General features: G+C 37.0%; 1 protein-coding gene across 2 annotated transcripts in view; it reads right to left on the reverse strand.

The window, feature by feature from the left end:
* LOC134652077 (facilitated trehalose transporter Tret1) overlaps positions 1-16607 on the reverse strand; it is a 72210-nt gene extending 55603 nt beyond the window's left edge. The window contains exon 1 of one of the 2 annotated variants that reach the window (XM_063507231.1): positions 9109-9231. In XM_063507231.1, coding sequence (XP_063363301.1) covers positions 9109-9216 — 108 coding nt within the window. In that variant the 5' untranslated portion in view covers positions 9217-9231. Of the gene's footprint in view, positions 1-9108; positions 9232-16375 lie in introns of those variants that run through there. The other variant, XM_063507234.1, reaches the window with a different exon arrangement.
* Between the last annotated feature and the right edge of the window lie 2832 nt (positions 16608-19439).

Consider the following 19439-nt stretch of genomic DNA (forward strand, 5'->3'; position numbering starts at 1 on the left):
CAGCGTAGCTATCCAACGGAGTGACCGATATCGATTCGGTTTCTTTTACATGAAAGCTACTTTCCTTGCGGTGGTTCTTGATAGAAATCTACATATTCAGCAGTTTGAAGAGTATTAGCTCTTTTCCATAATGATGTAAGGCATTTTTGGCATAATATTGATTTTTTTAGCATATATATAGTATTAGGAGTGTTTTTATATTTTTAATTTAATAGCGACTAAAAATTCAAGTGAGTGAAACCGTTATCGTATAAACAGTTTAAAATATGTCTCACGAAAGTTTAATATCGATGGATCTGTAATCGACTTTTAATTTGGGAATTTCTGTTCTTCAATAAATGTTTATATTAAAAATCTTGAATATGTACAATTTCTTTCACAATATTCCACATCAAACGTGCCTAAAGTTGCATGGCAAGACAAGACAGACTCATTTCTCACTCTTAGCTTAGCTAAGTTAGCTACTCACCAAGTTTACAAATATTATTCACATATTCGCATGTACTAAAGGAATTAGCACCGTAACACATAACAAGGATCTTATTAGACACACCCCGACTAATGTGCCGAGCAAACTTTAAGTGGAAAACATAAATTGGTACAAACTCCTCTTGACACGTGTCTGACGTGTCTAATAAATAAGCTAAGGGCCTGATTCGGATTTTGTAATAGACATCTATTAGATATCTTTTAGACATCGCCAAGATACGATAACGATATGTTTAAGATCTAGCCTGTCAAATTTGACATTTCCGTGATTCTGGAGATACTCTTGAACGATTTCCACAAGATATTACTTAGAGATCTAATTCACATCTAATAGATATCTAACACGATCTATCGTAAAAGTGACATTGGTTGCCCGAATTGCGCTGCAATAGAGAACTAGTTGAAATCTAAACTATAACGTATCTAGAATGGACCTAGTACGTGTCGTCTCTTGTGAATATCTTGAAGTTCGAATACGGCAGTCTGGCACAGAATATGTAATGTGCCAATGATTGCCAGCCGAATCCACCAAAGAAGTGTGATCTCCAATATAATTAATGTTTTATGGAAATCTAGATCAAGATATGTTACCTATATGGAGATGACAGTTGAGTTGAGGCAAATTACATGGGAACTAGCGTCATATTACAAACTTGGTGCTTGTACGAGTACGTTTATACCGGATGTTCATTTAATTATGTACGACCTTCAATTAGATTAATAATCAGGAGTATATAAATACCCCTTATAAAGGATTCCTGTCTTGAATTTCATTATTTTGAAATTCAATCACTTCACATACAATTAACAATCGTTACATTAATTTAATACTGGGTAGATACTTACCTAACCTATAACTGTAACATCGTTTTTAAGGTTCCGTAGCCAAATGGCAAAAAACGGAACCCTTATGGATTCGTTCATGTCTGTCTGTCTGTCCGTCTGTCCGTCTGTATGTCACATCCACTTTTCTCCGAAACTATAAGAACTATACTGTTGAAACTTGGTAAGTAGATGTATTCTGTGAACCGCATTAAGATTTGCACACAAAAATAGAAAAAAAACAATACATTTTGGGGGTTCCCCATAGGTACTTAGAACTGAAACTCAAAAATTTTTTTTTTCATCAAACCCATACGTGTGGGGTTGGGTCTTCAAAAATGATATTGAGGTTTCTAATATCATTTTTTTCTAAACTGAATTAGTTTGCGCGAGAGACACTTCCAAAGTGGTAAAATGTGTGTCCCCCCCCCTGTAACTTCTAAAATAAGAGAATGACAAAACTAACAAAAAATATATGATGTACATACCATGCAAACTTCCACCGAAAATTGGTTTGAACGAGATCTAGTAAGTAGTTTTTTTAATACTTACTTCATAAATCCCCTAAATACGGAACCCCTCATGGGCGAGTCCGACTCGCACTTGGCCGCTTTTTTTTAAACTAGTCTTTGCACACTTTTAAGTTTCTAAGAATACCGCGCAAATCCTGAAACCATTGTACCGTGTTAATTCACTTTCATCATCGAAACGTGGAAAAACTGCTTTGAAAACCTCCGGTAGCTTAATAAGTGTGTCGGCGAATAAAGAGCCTTGCGAGATCCTGCACCTGCCGTAGGTAAATTTTATTTTCTATTTTGTGCAGATTCTAGATAGAGACACAGAATAAATAATAGTACTAAGTACAGAAAATTCACTCTCTAACAAAACGCGTCTATTACGAAAGATATGATCGCTAGGTGGCGCTAGCGCGAGCAGGCGTCCGTTCTGTAGCGGTGCGCGGCAACTACTATATGGCTAAGACACCAAAATTGGTGTGGACTGCATTTACCTACTTGTAGCGACGCGACGAAATCGCGAAGTGAGCCACGCCTATTAGAGATTAGTTTCTAGTCCTGCGTTGCTCCATTCAAGAATTTAATGATCCCGCGCCTGGATTTCGGAAATTGGGTTCTAATCTTATGTACAGGAATATCTTATAGATTTCAATTGAACACGAGATCACAAGTCTCACCGGTGCCTGAACTGTTATCAAGTTGCTTACTAAGTTTTGAACGATTTTGATTGTGAATTCACATATCAGATTTCGGCAATGTAAACTATATTTTTGTGAGGTCCTTTCAATGACAATTTCGTTAATTTTGTTTTACAATCTGTACCATGTCCATTAAATAAACTAAAATACATGCACATAGGTAATGTATTCAAATGCATGCAATGTCAAAATTTTACGCCGTACCACAGTTCGTACGTAAACATCCTATAGCATAAAAACACTCTGCCATCGATAGCAAATTGAATGTATAAAGAGTAATGAGACTAATGAGAAATAATCAATAAATAGTCAATCTACAGTTCAATTCGGTTTAAGTACCTATCTAAGTTTAACTTTACACTATAGAATGACACTTCCAGTAACTGGCGAGGACAAACAAACCAATGAACACAATTAATTTATAGGTGTTTTCTACTGTAACGCGGCCGCGGTCTGAAGTGCAAACAGCCTCAAACAGGTATTTAGTACACTAGTCTAGTGGCGTGTGTGTGGACTAAGCATTTGTGTTTCTAAATTTAATTAAAAAAAAAATCGATAACTCGCCTAAATAATGTAAAAAACGTTTGTGCAAGAGATCCGTAAAACTATTACGAATACTAGAGTCCTTATTCTGATTGTAATAACAGCTATGAATTTGATCTGAATTAGTTAATGGATATGATCTGTCAGATTCAAAAGTGTCATTTCTTCAACCAGAAATGTCGCTTTCCAGATCAAACTCGTAACAAAACCAGATCAAGTTTATTACCTGTTATTAGTATTTAAGATAAATTATTTGTTTTTTTTTTTATTATAAAACACAAAAAAATTAAACTTCATGAGGGCTAGTAGAAATACTTTTATAAATCTGTAACTTATTTACTTATTTTAGACCGAGAGAGCGCGAAGCGCCTCCGTTTCAGCTCAGGCGAAAATGCTTTCATTAGGTACTCGTACTTCTGGCTGGTCTTCTTTATAGATTTTCTCAATTGATTCGCTAGAAATGTTGTCAGCAGGTTTGATTGATTGATGCAAATTAGCTGATGAGCTATGAGAATTCGCGTCATCTTACAGCTCTGAAGTCATAGTGCCTTAGTTAATATTTGGTGGGTATTATCATCGATATTAAATGAAGGTGTGCTATAATTTTAAAAGCTAACTGGGTACAGATTCAAATCTAACCTACTCCCGATTTAACTATAAAGTAAACGTACTTTGCTGACCGCCTTTCATTCACACGGTACACACGTTTGATTCCATGTCGGTCTTTTGTGATCGATCCATTTTAACCGATACCTAATTATAATGAACTGCCTGTGAATTAATTATTTTGGCGGTTCTATTTGCTTCGGTCAATGACTTTTGGATCAGCTGTCAAAGAGTTGTCGAAGAAGTTACGTGGCGTCTCTGAGTCTGCACCGTAGCTACAGGAGACCAAAGAGCTCGCAGCTTCCTATTAAGTGTACCTATTGTACAAGATTTAAGCAACTTCAAAATTTCGTTGTTCGCTGACACACGTATTCATTAATAGTAGGTATATGGTCTCATTTTGTTATACTGATCCTCTCGAGAACTTGACTTTTACGCAAACTAAGAAGTTACATGACCTATAAAACAAAACAAAACCTGTTACCGATTATCGACGCATCAATAAATCGAGACATAAGTACCTAATGTCTGTCAAGAAATAATTAAACGCGGTGGTTTTATATTGATGGCACAAACTCGTAGGTAGGTACAAGTGGGACACGCGACTTTTTGCTCGTTATGAAATGAGAGGAATAAAAAAGTTTTGCTGTTGCTATCAACTCTTCCCTGCACAACAGTTCACAACACATCATCATCATTATTTCCTCGCCGAGTCCGGCGACAGGAACTACAAATGTCACACGAACCTAACCATTTTAAAACGACTTCTGAAATTGACATGAACATATCTTATACCTATAAACGAGCCATTCTTTTATATACAGAATTGCTCGCCCCCGAAAATCCTCAAATAGCAAATTTCATCGAAGAAGATTTAACGATCATTTTTATTTTTAAGACCAAATGTTTGTTAGAGAAATTTTATCCTGAATAATAATACTATCGATTAGTATAATAAAATAGGGAGTGTTTTTTTTTTTTAATTGGTTCGAGTCCCGGGCGAGGCAAGCGAGTTTTAGAAAATCTTTGAGTGCAGTTTTGTTTCTTTTTAAAAATAAAGGTATGTCTCCTTTAAGTAAAATGAGCCAGCTTAACGATTTAAGGTAAAGTCCGTCAACCAAATCTTGTCAGTAGTAAAAGGCGGCAAATTTGAAAAATCGCGGGTTAGCAACACTGTGTTCAAATAATTCCAAAACGCGTGTCATCTGTGTTTTATCTGTGGAATGTGGATCGTGAATGACAGCCGTCACCTTATTTGTTTTCATTTGGTTTTCATTCTGAATCGTTTCTGTTTCAAGAGATATTTCTGCTGTCACCATTAAATACCAATACATTAAATAAGAATAAGCAAAGCTAAGGGGCCTACAATGTACAATCATGCTCGTTGATGGTAAACATTACTAAAAATTGAGGTTATGACTAGTATTGGAAGAACTATTTCGAACTTTTAAGATTATGTTCAGTTTTTTTGTTTTAGGGTTAAAAGGCATAAATAAAATTAAAACGTACCTATGCCTAAATCTATCCAACAAGACCATAAATTGTGTCCTGGAAACCGTCCATAGGCCCACATGTCTAATATTTTCAGCAATCAGTTGTGACTATTTACAAAGGTAAACCTTTTAAACAGTATTAAGAGCCTTGATTATATGGCCGTTCTTTCGCAATATCTACCTAATCCATACATGTTTGTTGCAGGATTAAATCTTGCCCAATATAAGGCGTTCGTAGTAGGTAGTATCTTTTCAGACAATACTTACCTATGGCGGTTTATGTACGTATAAAACGCAACCAAGTCGAAAAGTGACCCTTATCTTATTTACCTTTAAATTAAATAAACACCCAAATATCAGTTGTTTTATTTTTAATATGTATATTGTACAATATATACCAATCAAAAAAATTACACAGGTATGTCATATTCATCCAGAACAGTACACTAATTTACATTAACAAGTGGCATATTATATTGTAAATAACAAATATATGCACTATCTAATTATCTGCATTTTGATATGATTTTATTTTAGTAAACTTAGAAGACATAGATAGGGAACAAAGAGAATATAAGCACTACTATAGGGAGTTGTTTTTGATATCTTCAAATTTGTTCATCATTTTGATTAACATTGTTTTAACATCGCTTTTAAATTGTCCGTCCATGTTTCAATTTTTTTTCAATAAACCGCGAGTGACAATTTGAATTGACGTACGCACGCAGGGCGCGCTCAGCGGAAAAAAAAAACTGTTGGTTCGATGTACATTGCTGCTTTTCTTAGCGCAATACTGCTCTTTGAGTGTTGCCCTACTTTAGTTTGCTTTACATTGCTACTGACAAGATTTGGTTGACGGACTATAGTTTCCCTCCAGGGCCCGACTTATCTTTCCACACTGTATTATATAGCTGGTCAACCAAATCTTGTCAGTAAAAAAAGGCCCGAAATTCAAATTTTCTATGGGACGATATCCCTTCGCGCCTACATTTTTCAAATTTGCCGCCCTTTTCTACTGTCAAGATCTGGTTGACCAAGTATATTCATTTATATTTTGAGGATCTCTGAAACGGCTCTAACGATTTCAATGTTTATTTGAGGATTTTCGGGGGCGAAAAGTCAATCTAGCTAGTCTTCATCTATCTATGTCTGGTACTAGTCTTCATTGCTAGAAATTTTTACTCAAATCAATAGAGTAGAAGCTTTAGATTCAAAACCGTAATTATTTTCTTTGTATAAGTAATAATTATTAGCAATGAAAGTAGTATGTAGCCAATTTTCATGTACCTACCTCAATGATTTATAACTCAAGATAGGTTACAGGCGTTCCAAAATTGAAGCGCTTACCTTGTGACAAATTGGACAAGTTGCCTTTAGACGCGGCTGGACAAGCGAGAAATGTGCACGTGCTAACGAGCTCCCGCAGACCGAAAGAGAAAGAGACGACCTTATGCTTAACAACAGTGTGACAAAGATGGATGGAATGAGAAAATTAATCAAAAATAACAGATTTCTTCGCAGGCACAGAAATAAATATGGAAGTATTTTTTGTGCTCCTCAAGTATGAGTATAACCTATCTATGGTTATATAATATCATTGACCTACCTATTTAAGCACGTCGTTTTTAAATGTAAGTGGTGAGACAGATTGTTAATTGTTAAAGACTTGTTAAAATAGACGTAATATCATCATATTTTTTCAAAGCGCAATTTTTTTATCCGCTGGAGCACAATGGCATATATTTGTACTTCTTCGGTGGATTCGGTTTTATTAGTAGAATCGATCTTCAAAAGTACATAGGTAATGATAAGCAATGAAATTATCATAATATAGTAAGTATAAACAGGAATGTTTACATCTAATTACAGTTACTTCTGACTGACCCTCTGACCTCAAATATTTTGTTAAGACCACACAACACACAAATAGAATATACCTATATTTAAAAATTTAAATGTGATAACACGTTTAAATAGAAACTAGACAATAATTCGATGGAAAAATACACGAGAAAAATGTCTACATAATCCAACCTACTAAAACTTAAGCAAACGAGTAAACTCGATGACCTAATTGTAACGAATTAATTTTATACATTACAAGGTTACTTCACGCTCTAAAGTGTCTAAACAATTAGAATCGAAACCGATACAGAATAAATTGCAAAATAATGTCCGATAGTCAAAAGTGGGTAATCGCTGTGTGTTGACATAACAGCTCGTTTACTTCGTTTAGTGCATTACGCGGCCCATTAGCACTAAGCCTGCGTCAGACGTTACGGAAACTTTCCGATCTTCTGGAAACGATGTTTTTATTATAAGAACACATACTCTGGCAAAGTGTGTCAATAGAAAAAGGCGCGAAATTCAAATTTTCTATGGGAGGACAACCTTTCGCCTACATCTTTCAAATTGCCGCCTTTTTCTATGGCCGGAAATGGCTTGCCAAAGTATACATAGAATAATTTGAAGTTTTTTTTTTAATGAAAAATGTAACCAGCTAATTCTGTCGAGCACATATAGATGATCAAGCAGATCTTGTCAGTAGAAAAAGGCGGCAAATTTGAAAAATGTAGGCGCAAAGGGATATCGTCCTATAGAAAATTTGAATTTCGCGCCTTTTTCTACTGACAAGATTTGCTTGACCATCTATAGAAAGGATTTTTTAGTTACCCCGCTAGGGATCGAATTGTCAGCCATAGTTTTTTTATGGCTACCTGTTGAAATGATTTTTAATCTCGAATCCAGAATAGTTTGAGGTCGTTTGCGGGCGTGTATTTAATGAAAATACTAATTAATTATATAAACCTCTGTTTTTAATTAAAGTTACTTTTTAAGGGGTTGCGTGCCCGTCTCAATCAATTGTTGTATTAAAATTGCCTATATAAAATAAATACAAACTGATGTCAGCTCTATCTCATTCTTAATTAAGTAATCTAAATTTTACGGATGTGTATTTCAAATTACCGGGCTATGTAGGAAGTGCACAGTCATTTAGTTTGCAATGAGGTAATAATTTTGGTCAGATTGCGTATATACGTAAACACAAACAGTGCCATTAATACTGCGGCACGTTTCTGCATGCACGTGTTCCTTCATTTCACATGGCTATTAAAGCAAGATGTTACTGTTTTTATACTGTGTTTTACTGCACTTATTTATCTGTTGTTATTTTATCGCTGTGTTATTGTTAAAATATCTTAATTAAAAGGAATCCATCTCAAATGAAGCATATCCGGACACCCAACAATACATATTATAATATGTAGGTATCTATTAGCAGTGTTTTTTTATTGAGATTTTATCAAGAACACAACATCCTCTCTTATTTTTGACCCTAGAATGATGTTTTTTTTTAAAATCAATATTACGTATCTCTATAAATATGTTTGTCTTCTTTGCCTTTAGTCTGGATATTTTTGTTTATTAAGAGTTTGTGAGATTAAAAAGCTAGTCGATCCATGAAAAACAGTCAGTACAAGGTACAAGTTACAGGAAGGTAATCATTTTTCCGAGTGCAATTAGTTTATCGGATTTACGAGTTACTATTCCCCGAGTTAGTTTACGACCTACTATTGTATTCATTACGCATTTTTTGCTGAGCTAGTTTAAACGGTTTATTTCTGTATTTATTCTTATTTGCTGTATAATTATGTATATTCTCAAGGTAGACATGTAGAAATAAGTATAAGCAGCTGCAGTAAGACTAGAGCAATGATAACAGATTCAAATTTAAAATAAGTTTTATTCTATTCTTATAGTATAATATTCTGTTAAATTTACTAAGTAGGTAAGTGATTTGACCGTCATGCACCAGGGGGCGCGGTAAGCGGCGAGGTCAACACTGATTTAGGTAAAATGCTATCCTTGCGTCAATTATTGAAGAAATACTAGGTACTCGCCACTCAACAACGTGCGAAATTCATGATGAAAATAACTCACCGTATTCGGGAATTTTTCTTTCTCCGTATACATGAACCCCGCATTGTCGTAGCCGCAATTTTCTTTCTCCATTCCCTCAACAATAAATCCAATCTTATCACTGATCATGTTTAAAAAAAACACCCAAAAGCCAAAGAAAATAACGGCTGTTTTACACTTCCACGTGTTGTGACCGGAAATTAAAACTAAATTTCACTGGGCGCCGTGTTGTCTATGGTAGTTTTCCCGCCAAACGAAGTGTCAAAGTCAAGAGCGGGAAACCCGTTCGCCGTGTAGCCCGCGCGAAGACTGGCGCGCGGTCTTAGAAAAGGTTAACCCAAATAAACATTAAAACTTCCATTAAAGCGGAGAGATTGGTTAAACGCGCTGAATGCATTTAATCATTGGTTTTCTCACTGCTAGCTACAGCTCACTGGCCGGCTAGGTGTAGTAGGCAGTGTAGTGACTTGGAAATTGTGCAATTGTTTACATTGCTGCGGTCACGCATGTTCGATTCGCATGTTGAAATTAATTGTGAATTCAATATTTGTTGCAGTATTTTCAGTTGGAAAACTTGGAAAACGTGAGTTTGTGCGGAAAGTGAAGAGTCGTGGAATGTATGGGGCCTAATACATTCCACGAATCTTCTCTTTCCGAACAGACTCTTTCTCCATGTTCAGTAAAATTTTTGTTATATTATTTTTTTTACTGATTGTAGGTACTTAGATGCAAGACTGCAGGTAGACTGCAGGTAGGTTTCGTTGTGCTGATAATTTAGAAAGAAATACTCCTGGTGAGTGAGTAGGTAGAGCATAAAGTACATATTATTTAACTATTAATTAACTGTCAGAAGTAGGACGCAGACTTGCCAAGACCTAACTCTGAACTAGATTTAAGCTAGTTTTTAATTTCTTTTAGTAATACCATTGTATATATTATCTTGTTTGTAAATAAATGATTATCGTACTCTGAACTGGTAACCCCATATATCCACGGAACCACTGTGCCAATTAAATAGGCCATCTCAGTATTAAATATCGATTAATGAGAAAAAAACAATAATAATATGTAAATGGAATAAGTATTTAATAGGTTTTAAGATACAGAACAATTAAATGATTTTGAATAAAATTTCCTTTAGTTAATTGCTTTGAGGATTAATGACGTGATTAAATAGGTAACATAATGTATGAATAAGCTGTAAAAGCAGTCAATTGCACATAGCACTGTTACGCTCATACACCGGAGCGACGTACGAGCGTACAATTATAAACGGGATTATTACATAAGTGCGACCCCAAGTGTGCGATGCACGATTGTGCGACATATTTTTTTTAACGACACTGCAATTCTGCGAAGTGATATTGTGCGACATATCACTATTCGACCAAACTATAGTTCGGCAGTATTTTTGATCGAAGTAAAATTGTGCGACATATTACGGCTCGACAATACTTCTAGTGCACGACAGTATTTGTGGGTCTACGGGTAATTTATTTTTAACATGGTCTCAGCACTTACTTACACTGTTTCTTCTCAAAAAACATTTCCTTTACAACTGAACTAGACGGAGCCCGGCGCTTTGCCCTTCGGGCATCTGAAGCTACCTAACGAACCTAACCTACCTATTGATTTATATTTCGCACACACGATGATTCGCTCAAACGGCACATCGTATAGTCGTGCATCGCCTAATAATGTTTCGCACGAACAATAGTTCCCACAAATGACATGTCGTACAATCGTACATCACTTAATCATACGTCGCACTAACAATACTTCGCACAAGCGTGTGTCGCACTCCCGTAGTAAAGCCATTATAAACACAGGTACTTGGATAGTAAGTAGGTATATTAGTAACGTACCTATTTTGTTTATTATATTTCAGTTGTGCTCTGATTCCCGAACCTGTGATTTTCTGAAAATTTGAGTATGCTCAAAATAATAATAAAATAAACACAGTAAACGCGACAAAATAAATTCAGTAAGCTGCAAAGATAACTAATTCCCCCCCCCCCCCTTGCAAACAAGTTTCTATGCATTGGGGACAGTGGGGTCAGTTACCCCTGCAGTTTAAAAGCTTATTACAGAGTCGAGGACTACCTGACTACCTGACAGACAAACATGCATGGTCCAAACCAGAAACTAATAAAAAGTAGTAGCAATTAAAAACATTGTATTATGTATAGAGTTATAGGTGACACAGCTCAGGTAAGCAGGAAAGCACATCAAATATTATATGTTGGTAATTCATAATAATCAATCAGATTTATATAATATGTTTTCCCATTTCTTTTAATAACTTTATTTTCTTTTCCTTTTGTAAGAATTTGATATGTTTTCTGAAAGAGCTACGAATTTGTATGATTCCATGTACATATGTATATTTTCTAAATCAAATTTCTATTACACCTTATGTGTATAATTGCATGAATTCTATAGTAATTTAAATTGTATTTTTTTTTCCTTATTTTCTCGTAATGCATGTTAATTATAAGATGTAATTATTATTGAAAAGATGTGTCCCGCCGAGTTTGTTGCCGGTCCCATATTGGGATACCCTCCTCCAATTGAGGGGGGATTTAAATCTTCTCGGGGAGAGGTGTAGGGTTGGAGCCGGTCTACCTAGCTTTATTTGACGTTCATAAGCGCATTGTAATTATGCCTACTTGAATAAACTATCTTTTATCTTTATCTTATCTTTACTGTACACGAATTACGAGTATAATTGCGTTTTATATGGGACCGCCAATGGAATAGGTGTTTCGTCTTAAGTAAATAATTCATTGGCCTTAGCGTCTAATGCAGACGATTTATGGCGTAAAACCGGAGAAATATCCTATTACACCGCCTGGGTCGAAATTAAGGAAACGCAGGGATGCCCAGCACCTGCATTACTCTCTCGGCTTCACTGTCTTATCCCACAGGAAAGGCGAGCCAATACGTGTGAAGACAGGTCAGCTGCAGGAATCTGCCGCTTATTTCAGGTTGGACCCTACTCGCGCCTTACGGAAACTCCATTCCGGGTTTTATTTTGGAGTATCCTTCTCCTAGATGGATTGCAAACCAATGCTAAGAGGACGACCATCTCCCCTGTAACGAAATACCTTCTTGCTTCGTTTGTGGACTTAGTCGCCTCGTACGACACCCTTATCCTATGTGAGGGTTGGCGCTATTCTAAAGCCGGCCACCACACGGCCAAAGTAAATAAACGTTAAGCAATTTTTATATGTCGATTATTGTCAATGCACTGCAATTAAAATATTCCAGTACCAATCACATTGCGAAAATATAGGTACTTCCTATTAATTCTCAGAATAGTACTGAATGAACTACGATTTCAATATACTTTGCTGCTAATGACTCTAATGAGATAGGGTGTACGTCGCGTGTCGGAAATCCGTTGGGAATTGATTTACGCCCGCACGAACATTCAATATTATGTTATACTTGCGTTGTCTTACGTTTATTTCCTGATTGTTGACATAGTTGTATAATTTTCCATAACATTAATGACATCGGCAATCGCAATTAACACCTTCGCTCCGGCAATGTTTAAATAATTAAGACTTTGCATGGGGTCTTGCGTACATGAGCGTACGTCTTGCGACCCCATACCGCAGAAGTGTTAGATAAGTATACCTACCTTGCAGAGGGTTGAATCACCCCGCAGCGGACGTGTGTATTGATTTTATAGGGTTTTCCTAAAGAAACGACTAAGTAATCAAAATGTAGACTTGTAGAGGGTGGCCCAAAATAGGTACGTTGACATTTTTTTTACTGCGGCATCAATAATTTTAACAAACGTTTGCGTTTGTGTAAGTATACAAATAGGGGTGCTAAGCTAATAGTTTAGCTGACAGCATATATGAGTGTAACGTGATTGAGGTTGAGATAGTTTTTTGAGTTTATGTTTTGTAGAAAAGTTTGAGGTTTCAGGAAAATTTGCCAACAGAAAAACAAAAGTAGTTTTTTTGATCCTGAAAGTTTTATATTTATTTACCTATATTTGCCTAACTAAAGTTTGTCATGTTTATTATACCTGTCGCCGTAACAACTGTGCGAAATACTTTGTCTTCAACAGCGTTTACGGATGAATTACGAGGGAAAAATCGAAGTTTGATGCAATTTCCGAGTTGAGAGGCTATTAAAGAAAGCTTGGCTGCAAGTTATTACGCTCCGATTCGCGCGGGAAAGCTTTTCATGACGTCAGAACGTGTTGTAGCTTATAAGAGATTGTTGAAGAGGTAGACATACATGTGTTTTAGAAACATTTAACTAGAATTTGTGTTTTATAACTACATTTGTTATCGTCCCAATTTAGTTGGTAAGTACCTTTTTATGAAGACAGTTGTGTCACTGTGGTCACACCCACGCGCCTCCGGCCTCAGACGCCGGATGTCTCTCATCCCGCTGCTTACAGCATCCATTATGTACTTGACTAAATATAGATAAGAAGAATAACACAGGGATCGATCGTCTTATAAGATCCTTTAAGTTCTGGGGGGTCCTTTGTGTCTTTATACCTTTGTTAAGTTATAGATACCTAGTTCTTGTTGGTAGGTACCTATAGTTACCGTCAAAGTAGGAAGAGGATTTAACAGCGCACTAAAAGTATCTGCCACCCTTTTTACCACCCTCATTTCTTGTCTGCCTCTGTAGTGTTTTGTTTCTTATGGAATGCAAAACTTTTTACGGCACCGTTCTAAAGCTTTCGAAGGATGTAGTGTTAAACTATGCTCGTAGCGCTACGCCGTAGCCCGTAGCTTTTTTGAGTCACCAATGTTTGCGTGAAACGAATCAGTATCGGTTTTCTAATAGAAAAATAGTTTTGAATGGTGTTCGTAGAAAATTAGAGGAATCTAATTTCAAAGTGGGTGGTGCCCATTCATACAAATCTGATGTTTACGTGACTTACTGATATCCATATCAATGTAACAAATTGTTTACAGCTCACCGCATATGTAAACAATTCCAATTATAAACCATTAATGAGACTTAGGTTTGAGAGATAGGTTTTAGATGCAATTATCGCAACCTTTGAAATTTAGATATGCCTTTCAAACGCCGAAACATTCCGCCTACACATAGTTGAGTTCCCAAACATCTTTACAGGCCAACTTTCCAAAAATATGTTTACACTACTTAATTTGTCAGTCTTAAAGGTGGTGTGTGTATATATTTTTGGAACGTTGGCTTGTAAAAATGTTTGTGAACTCGACCGTACAAGTATACAAGCTGTAAGGTTTCACTACACCGTTTGTTTTGACACCTGTACAGTCAGCAGTAGAAGTTGCTAAGCAGGCGAGGTGTTCAAAATTACCTTGATGCGCTCTTATTCTCTTAGCAATAAAGTAGCGTCAAGATAATTTTTAACACCTCGCCCACTTAGCAACTATTGCTGGGACGTAGGTAGAAGTGAAATTAAGTATCTATGTGATCTATCAAATCAAACCTTGCCCACTGAATAGGCCCGAGAGATAAAGAGTGATGCTGGGAGACACGAGACCTGAATGAGAGGGCTGATTTTGTGGCATCCGTATTAATAAAGAACTGGGACTAGGGGATCAAAAAGGTGAACGCCTTAAAAAAAATAAGAGGGAAACAATTATCATGATATACATGCCTATAATAATGTTTTGCTATATATCTATATATGTATAACTACTTGCTATTACTACAGAACTATTGCCACATTTTTTATCTACTCCCTGTAATCTGGGGGCACGGCAGTGGCCCCGCCAAGTCGAGCGCGAAGCAAACACTGCCGTACCATCCTTTACTGGAACCATTTCGCCGCATTTTCAGGCCCCTATTTGAGAACCTCTGGATAAGACCAGAACGCAGAAATTTTCGTCATCCAGTAAGCTATAATCACATACTTAAAATCCAAAATTTCAAGTCTGTAGGTCATTTAGTTCCGAAGTTAAGCGAAAGCAAAGTTTCGCATTTATGACACTCATTCACTCATGATCATCAGCATGGAACTAGTACTTTCCATAAACTCAGAGAGCTGAAATTTGGTACAGAGTTAGGGTCACATAAAGGGAAAACCTAAAAATATTGCAATATCAGTCACGTTTTAAAGATCTAAGAACTGCATAAGTAAGTTTGTAATCCCATATAAATATATGATATTACAAAGTTACTGTTGCAGTTCCTACAAATAGTAGGTAAAATAAAGGTACACTACGATGTACGATGTAATGTGAGTATGAATGAAGATATGTTTAGTTATGATATGTGTATACATAGTATGGGTATGAGTACCCGAAAAGAAGGACTGTCTACAAAAAGAGATGAGATCCCATCAAAAACATTACATGTAAAAAGGTGCAAGTCTCGCAACGCTTTTACTACAAAAAAGTTTTGAGATGTAATGTGAAACCAAGTCGGTTATTTTAATCAGTGCCAGGGGGTGTTAAAACCGTATCAATAAGATATCTTTAATTTGTAATACATATAATGACTTGGCAATCGCACATAATGCTTTACTCGTACCGTACTCGTAAATATGTGTAATGCTCAAACTGCAATTAGCGCTAGCGTTATGTTCAATTAGAATTATTTTTAATAGGTGACGATGATCCTTTTGTCATTATGCAGCCGTGCGATGGCCAAGTCATTATACGTATTACAAATTAAAGATATCTTATTGATACGGTTTTGACACCCCCTGGCACTGATTAAAATAACCGACTTGGTTTCACATTACATCTCAAAACTTTTTTGTAGTAAAAGCGTTGCGAGACTTGCACCTTTTTACATGTAATGTTTTTGATGGTTGATATTACATTGACCACAGTTAAAAACATTAAATTATAGCAGGGACAAAATATTGCACGTTTTATATTACTGGAGGAACATATATGTTAGGTAATTAATATTTTCAACCTTTCCTTGATGACAGCAGACATGATAGACAAGTAGGCATATGATTTACTATACTTTCATAATTGTCAGTAGGTAAGTACCTAATACCATTTTAATTCCTGAAATGTCACAATGTCCGTAGTGAATGTTTGTTAACACGTGGCCTGGAGACGCCAGGGTAGTAGAGGGGTTTTAGTAATATCACAAAACATGAGTAAATTTCCATAACAGTGCCAGTCTAGTGTGTATAAATAATTTGGTTTAAAAAATAATGACCTTCAACCGAGCAGTGAATACTCAAAAAAATCGTAACCAAAACGAGCGAAAACAACTCTTACCCACTTAAGATAAGGATCATCGTCTCAAACTCACATGACCTTTCCATGACATTACATCATTTAAATCAAAAACTTACCTTTTTGTCCAATAGCTCTATGGTCTCGCCCGGCTCCGCAGGTCCATTAGTTTTCCCGGGCATTTTACACTCGTAACTTTTTAAGAATAAACAGATTTTAATTTATGGTTAGTTAAAAATTGCTCGAAGGACTATTTCCGACAGCCGGCGCGCAGAGTTCGGGTCGGTATATATTCGCCTTGCGGGTAAAGTACGCATGCGCGCGTCCCGGACCCCTAGTGAACAGTAATGGCGGAGTCTTGCGTCTTATTGTCCGTCGCACCCGATAACCTTTGCACTAAATAGTATCGGTATGTCAACTTTGATTTGATAATTAAGTACGAGTATGTTTATGTTAAAGTTTAGATGTTATCATTAGTGGGTGTTGCGCAACATGGTCAATAATTCAATATTGTTGCCACAGGATAATTGTTCGTTGCAAAGGAGTTGAGGATGAAATTGGTGAAATAGTTGCGCCACTTTCGTGTTTTCGGGAATACCTAAGTTGCACCATACACGCACTGAGTTTAATTTAATTATCAAGACATCTACGTGTTAAGTTAATGTTCCGTTAACATAGTTGCTAAGTTACGATAAATATCAACATTAAAACTAATGCAAAACTCCAGAAATTGTTATGCTATGTTATGAAAAGTATGACGTAACTTTTGATGCAGAAATAATTCAACAACTTTGTATCCTACTGGCGAAAAAAAGAGATTAAAATAGGTACTTAGTTCGAGTGAACAATATGAGCTTACCTATTTATTTTCAGTGAATGATTATGACATTTACGAGTTCGGTTAGTTACGGTAGAAATCAGAATGCGTTAGTAGTTAACTGATTCAACTTTCAAACAATGGCGTAAATCTATAAGGTATACAATTATTAATAGAAAGTAATTTACAGGCCTGAAAAGAGATAGATTTAGGCAAGGTTTAAATACGACACCTATTAAGTAACTTTGAAAAGTATCACTTTCTGTATGTTTTCATTACATCTTTTTTTACATTCCGTCGTAACTTCCTTTACATATATATACTTAAATTCCCGTTACAATGACATTACATCACTCATTAGTAGGTATTGGTAATCGATATTACCTGTCGGTAGTTTTAATTTAAATTTGACCCGGACACACCCCATAGAAGTGTCAACAATTAACATTGATAAGTTGAAGAACCTCGCTGATAATTAATGAAAAGCGATGACTAGAGAGTAGGCTCTCTGAGGACCTACCGCAAACACGTAACTTCGCAAATTCCGGGCATCTTTCTTTGTCACTCTAATTACGCCTTCATTGGAGTAAAAGAGAAAGATGCCCGCAATTTGCGAACTTCGGTGTTCGCGGTGTGGGCCCTCTGGTTCTCCTTCAATTTGCTCGACGTCATCGCTTGAATCGCTTCACGACATCGATTTCATGACGTCATCATCAATACGATATTCGATTTTCGTCAGTCTTCGTCACTCCAATTTATCCAGCCAAGAACGGTAAAGACCGGAATTGACCGGATATAATCATATCTCTCCCACAGGATAGGCTATGCCTAGCGTGGGAGTCAGCATGTAGTCTACAGTAGAGGTCTTTCTTACACTGGTCGTTCACACAACTCTCCTGCGCTCTTGGTAGGTACCTAATAAGGAATGGGACAGCATCGTGACGTCACTAACTAACGCACCCCCATAGACGATGCGTCATCAATGGCATTGAAACAGATTCGGTGTGCATTATATTATGGTACAAATACCTACTTACGCATTTGTATGTAGAACATTGTAGTGATTGGAGATAATCAAAGAGTGGAGAAAGTGCCCACTCCGTACCTTCCTAGACAATAATAATATATAGGCGTAGAGCGATACTTACCTATAGGTAGTTAGGTAAAGCCTGACCAGTAATATATTATGATCATTGTCAAGAGGGCGCTGTTATTCTCATGGGCGGTGACAGTTCAGTAGGTATAGTATGAAAAAAAATGTTTCCAGTGAATTCCGCAACATGGCGCGTGATTATATTCCTAGTCAGGCTTTACTGAGTTATGTAAGGTGACTAAGGTGTGCGACGAGCTTTAACCCTAATTGATATGATCCTCTAGTAACTTTAGTTGACCTCTATTTAGGTCACACTTTTTTCTCGAAGTACAGTCAGCAGCAAAAGTTGCTAAGCGGGCGAGGTGTTCAAAATTACCTGGACACGCTCTTATTCTCTTAAAAATAAAGTCGCGTCAAGATCAGTTTGAACACCTGACCCGCTTAGCAACTTCTGCTGCTGACTGTAGGTACTCAGTCCGATTCTGAACAGCGGGCCAAGGGCATAGCCAAGATGCCAATCGTTTGCGCCGTAGCGTAGCGTAGTCCGTGGTCGATAAGGTGCAAAGGGTTAAAAGGTGACCCAGGAGACATAGATAACCTTGGCAACAAGTGACAAAAAGTTTTCTTATTATATTCGAACTTTTTACAGTCTGCCGAGGTGCTCAAAATATCTGAACACGTCTCTATTGTCAAGGCGTTAGAGTGCGTGTTCAGATATTTTGAGCACATCGGCCGCTCCGATACATCTGATGGCGACTGTACCCATCGAAATTTTGTTATAATTCATTTAACACTGTCCCATCATTCACGAAGATATTAAGTAAGTATACTTATCTCTCTTAAATTAAACAATTAATTAACTTTTCTGGTTAATTGGTAAACAGCAACAGCAGAGATAACCCGTGATTATATTTGGAATCTTTACAGTCTGTTGCTATATGCAGTGCCGGCCCGAGCCCTTGATCAGGGTAGAGCGAAATCGGGTTTTGACTTTTGGCGCCCTTCGTTAAAGTTTTCAAGCGTATTTTACACTCCCCCCCCCCCCCCTCACCACACTCGCGTCTTTTAGGCTTCGTCACACAGGCGCGTTTTCCAGGCGGGGCGTGAGCGTTTTATATGTAAAAGCGGCGCGCCTCGCTCACGCCCCGCCCGGAATACGCGCCTATGTGACGAAACCTAACTTTTTTTTTCTCAATGCCATTTTGGCGCTCCCCTTGCCATCCGGCGCCTAGAGCGGCCGCTCCACTCGCTCTACCCTAGATCCGGCCCTGGC

The sequence above is a fragment of the Cydia amplana genome, chromosome 11 (assembly GCF_948474715.1).
Source record: "Cydia amplana chromosome 11, ilCydAmpl1.1, whole genome shotgun sequence".
Lineage (NCBI taxonomy): Eukaryota > Metazoa > Arthropoda > Insecta > Lepidoptera > Tortricidae > Cydia > Cydia amplana.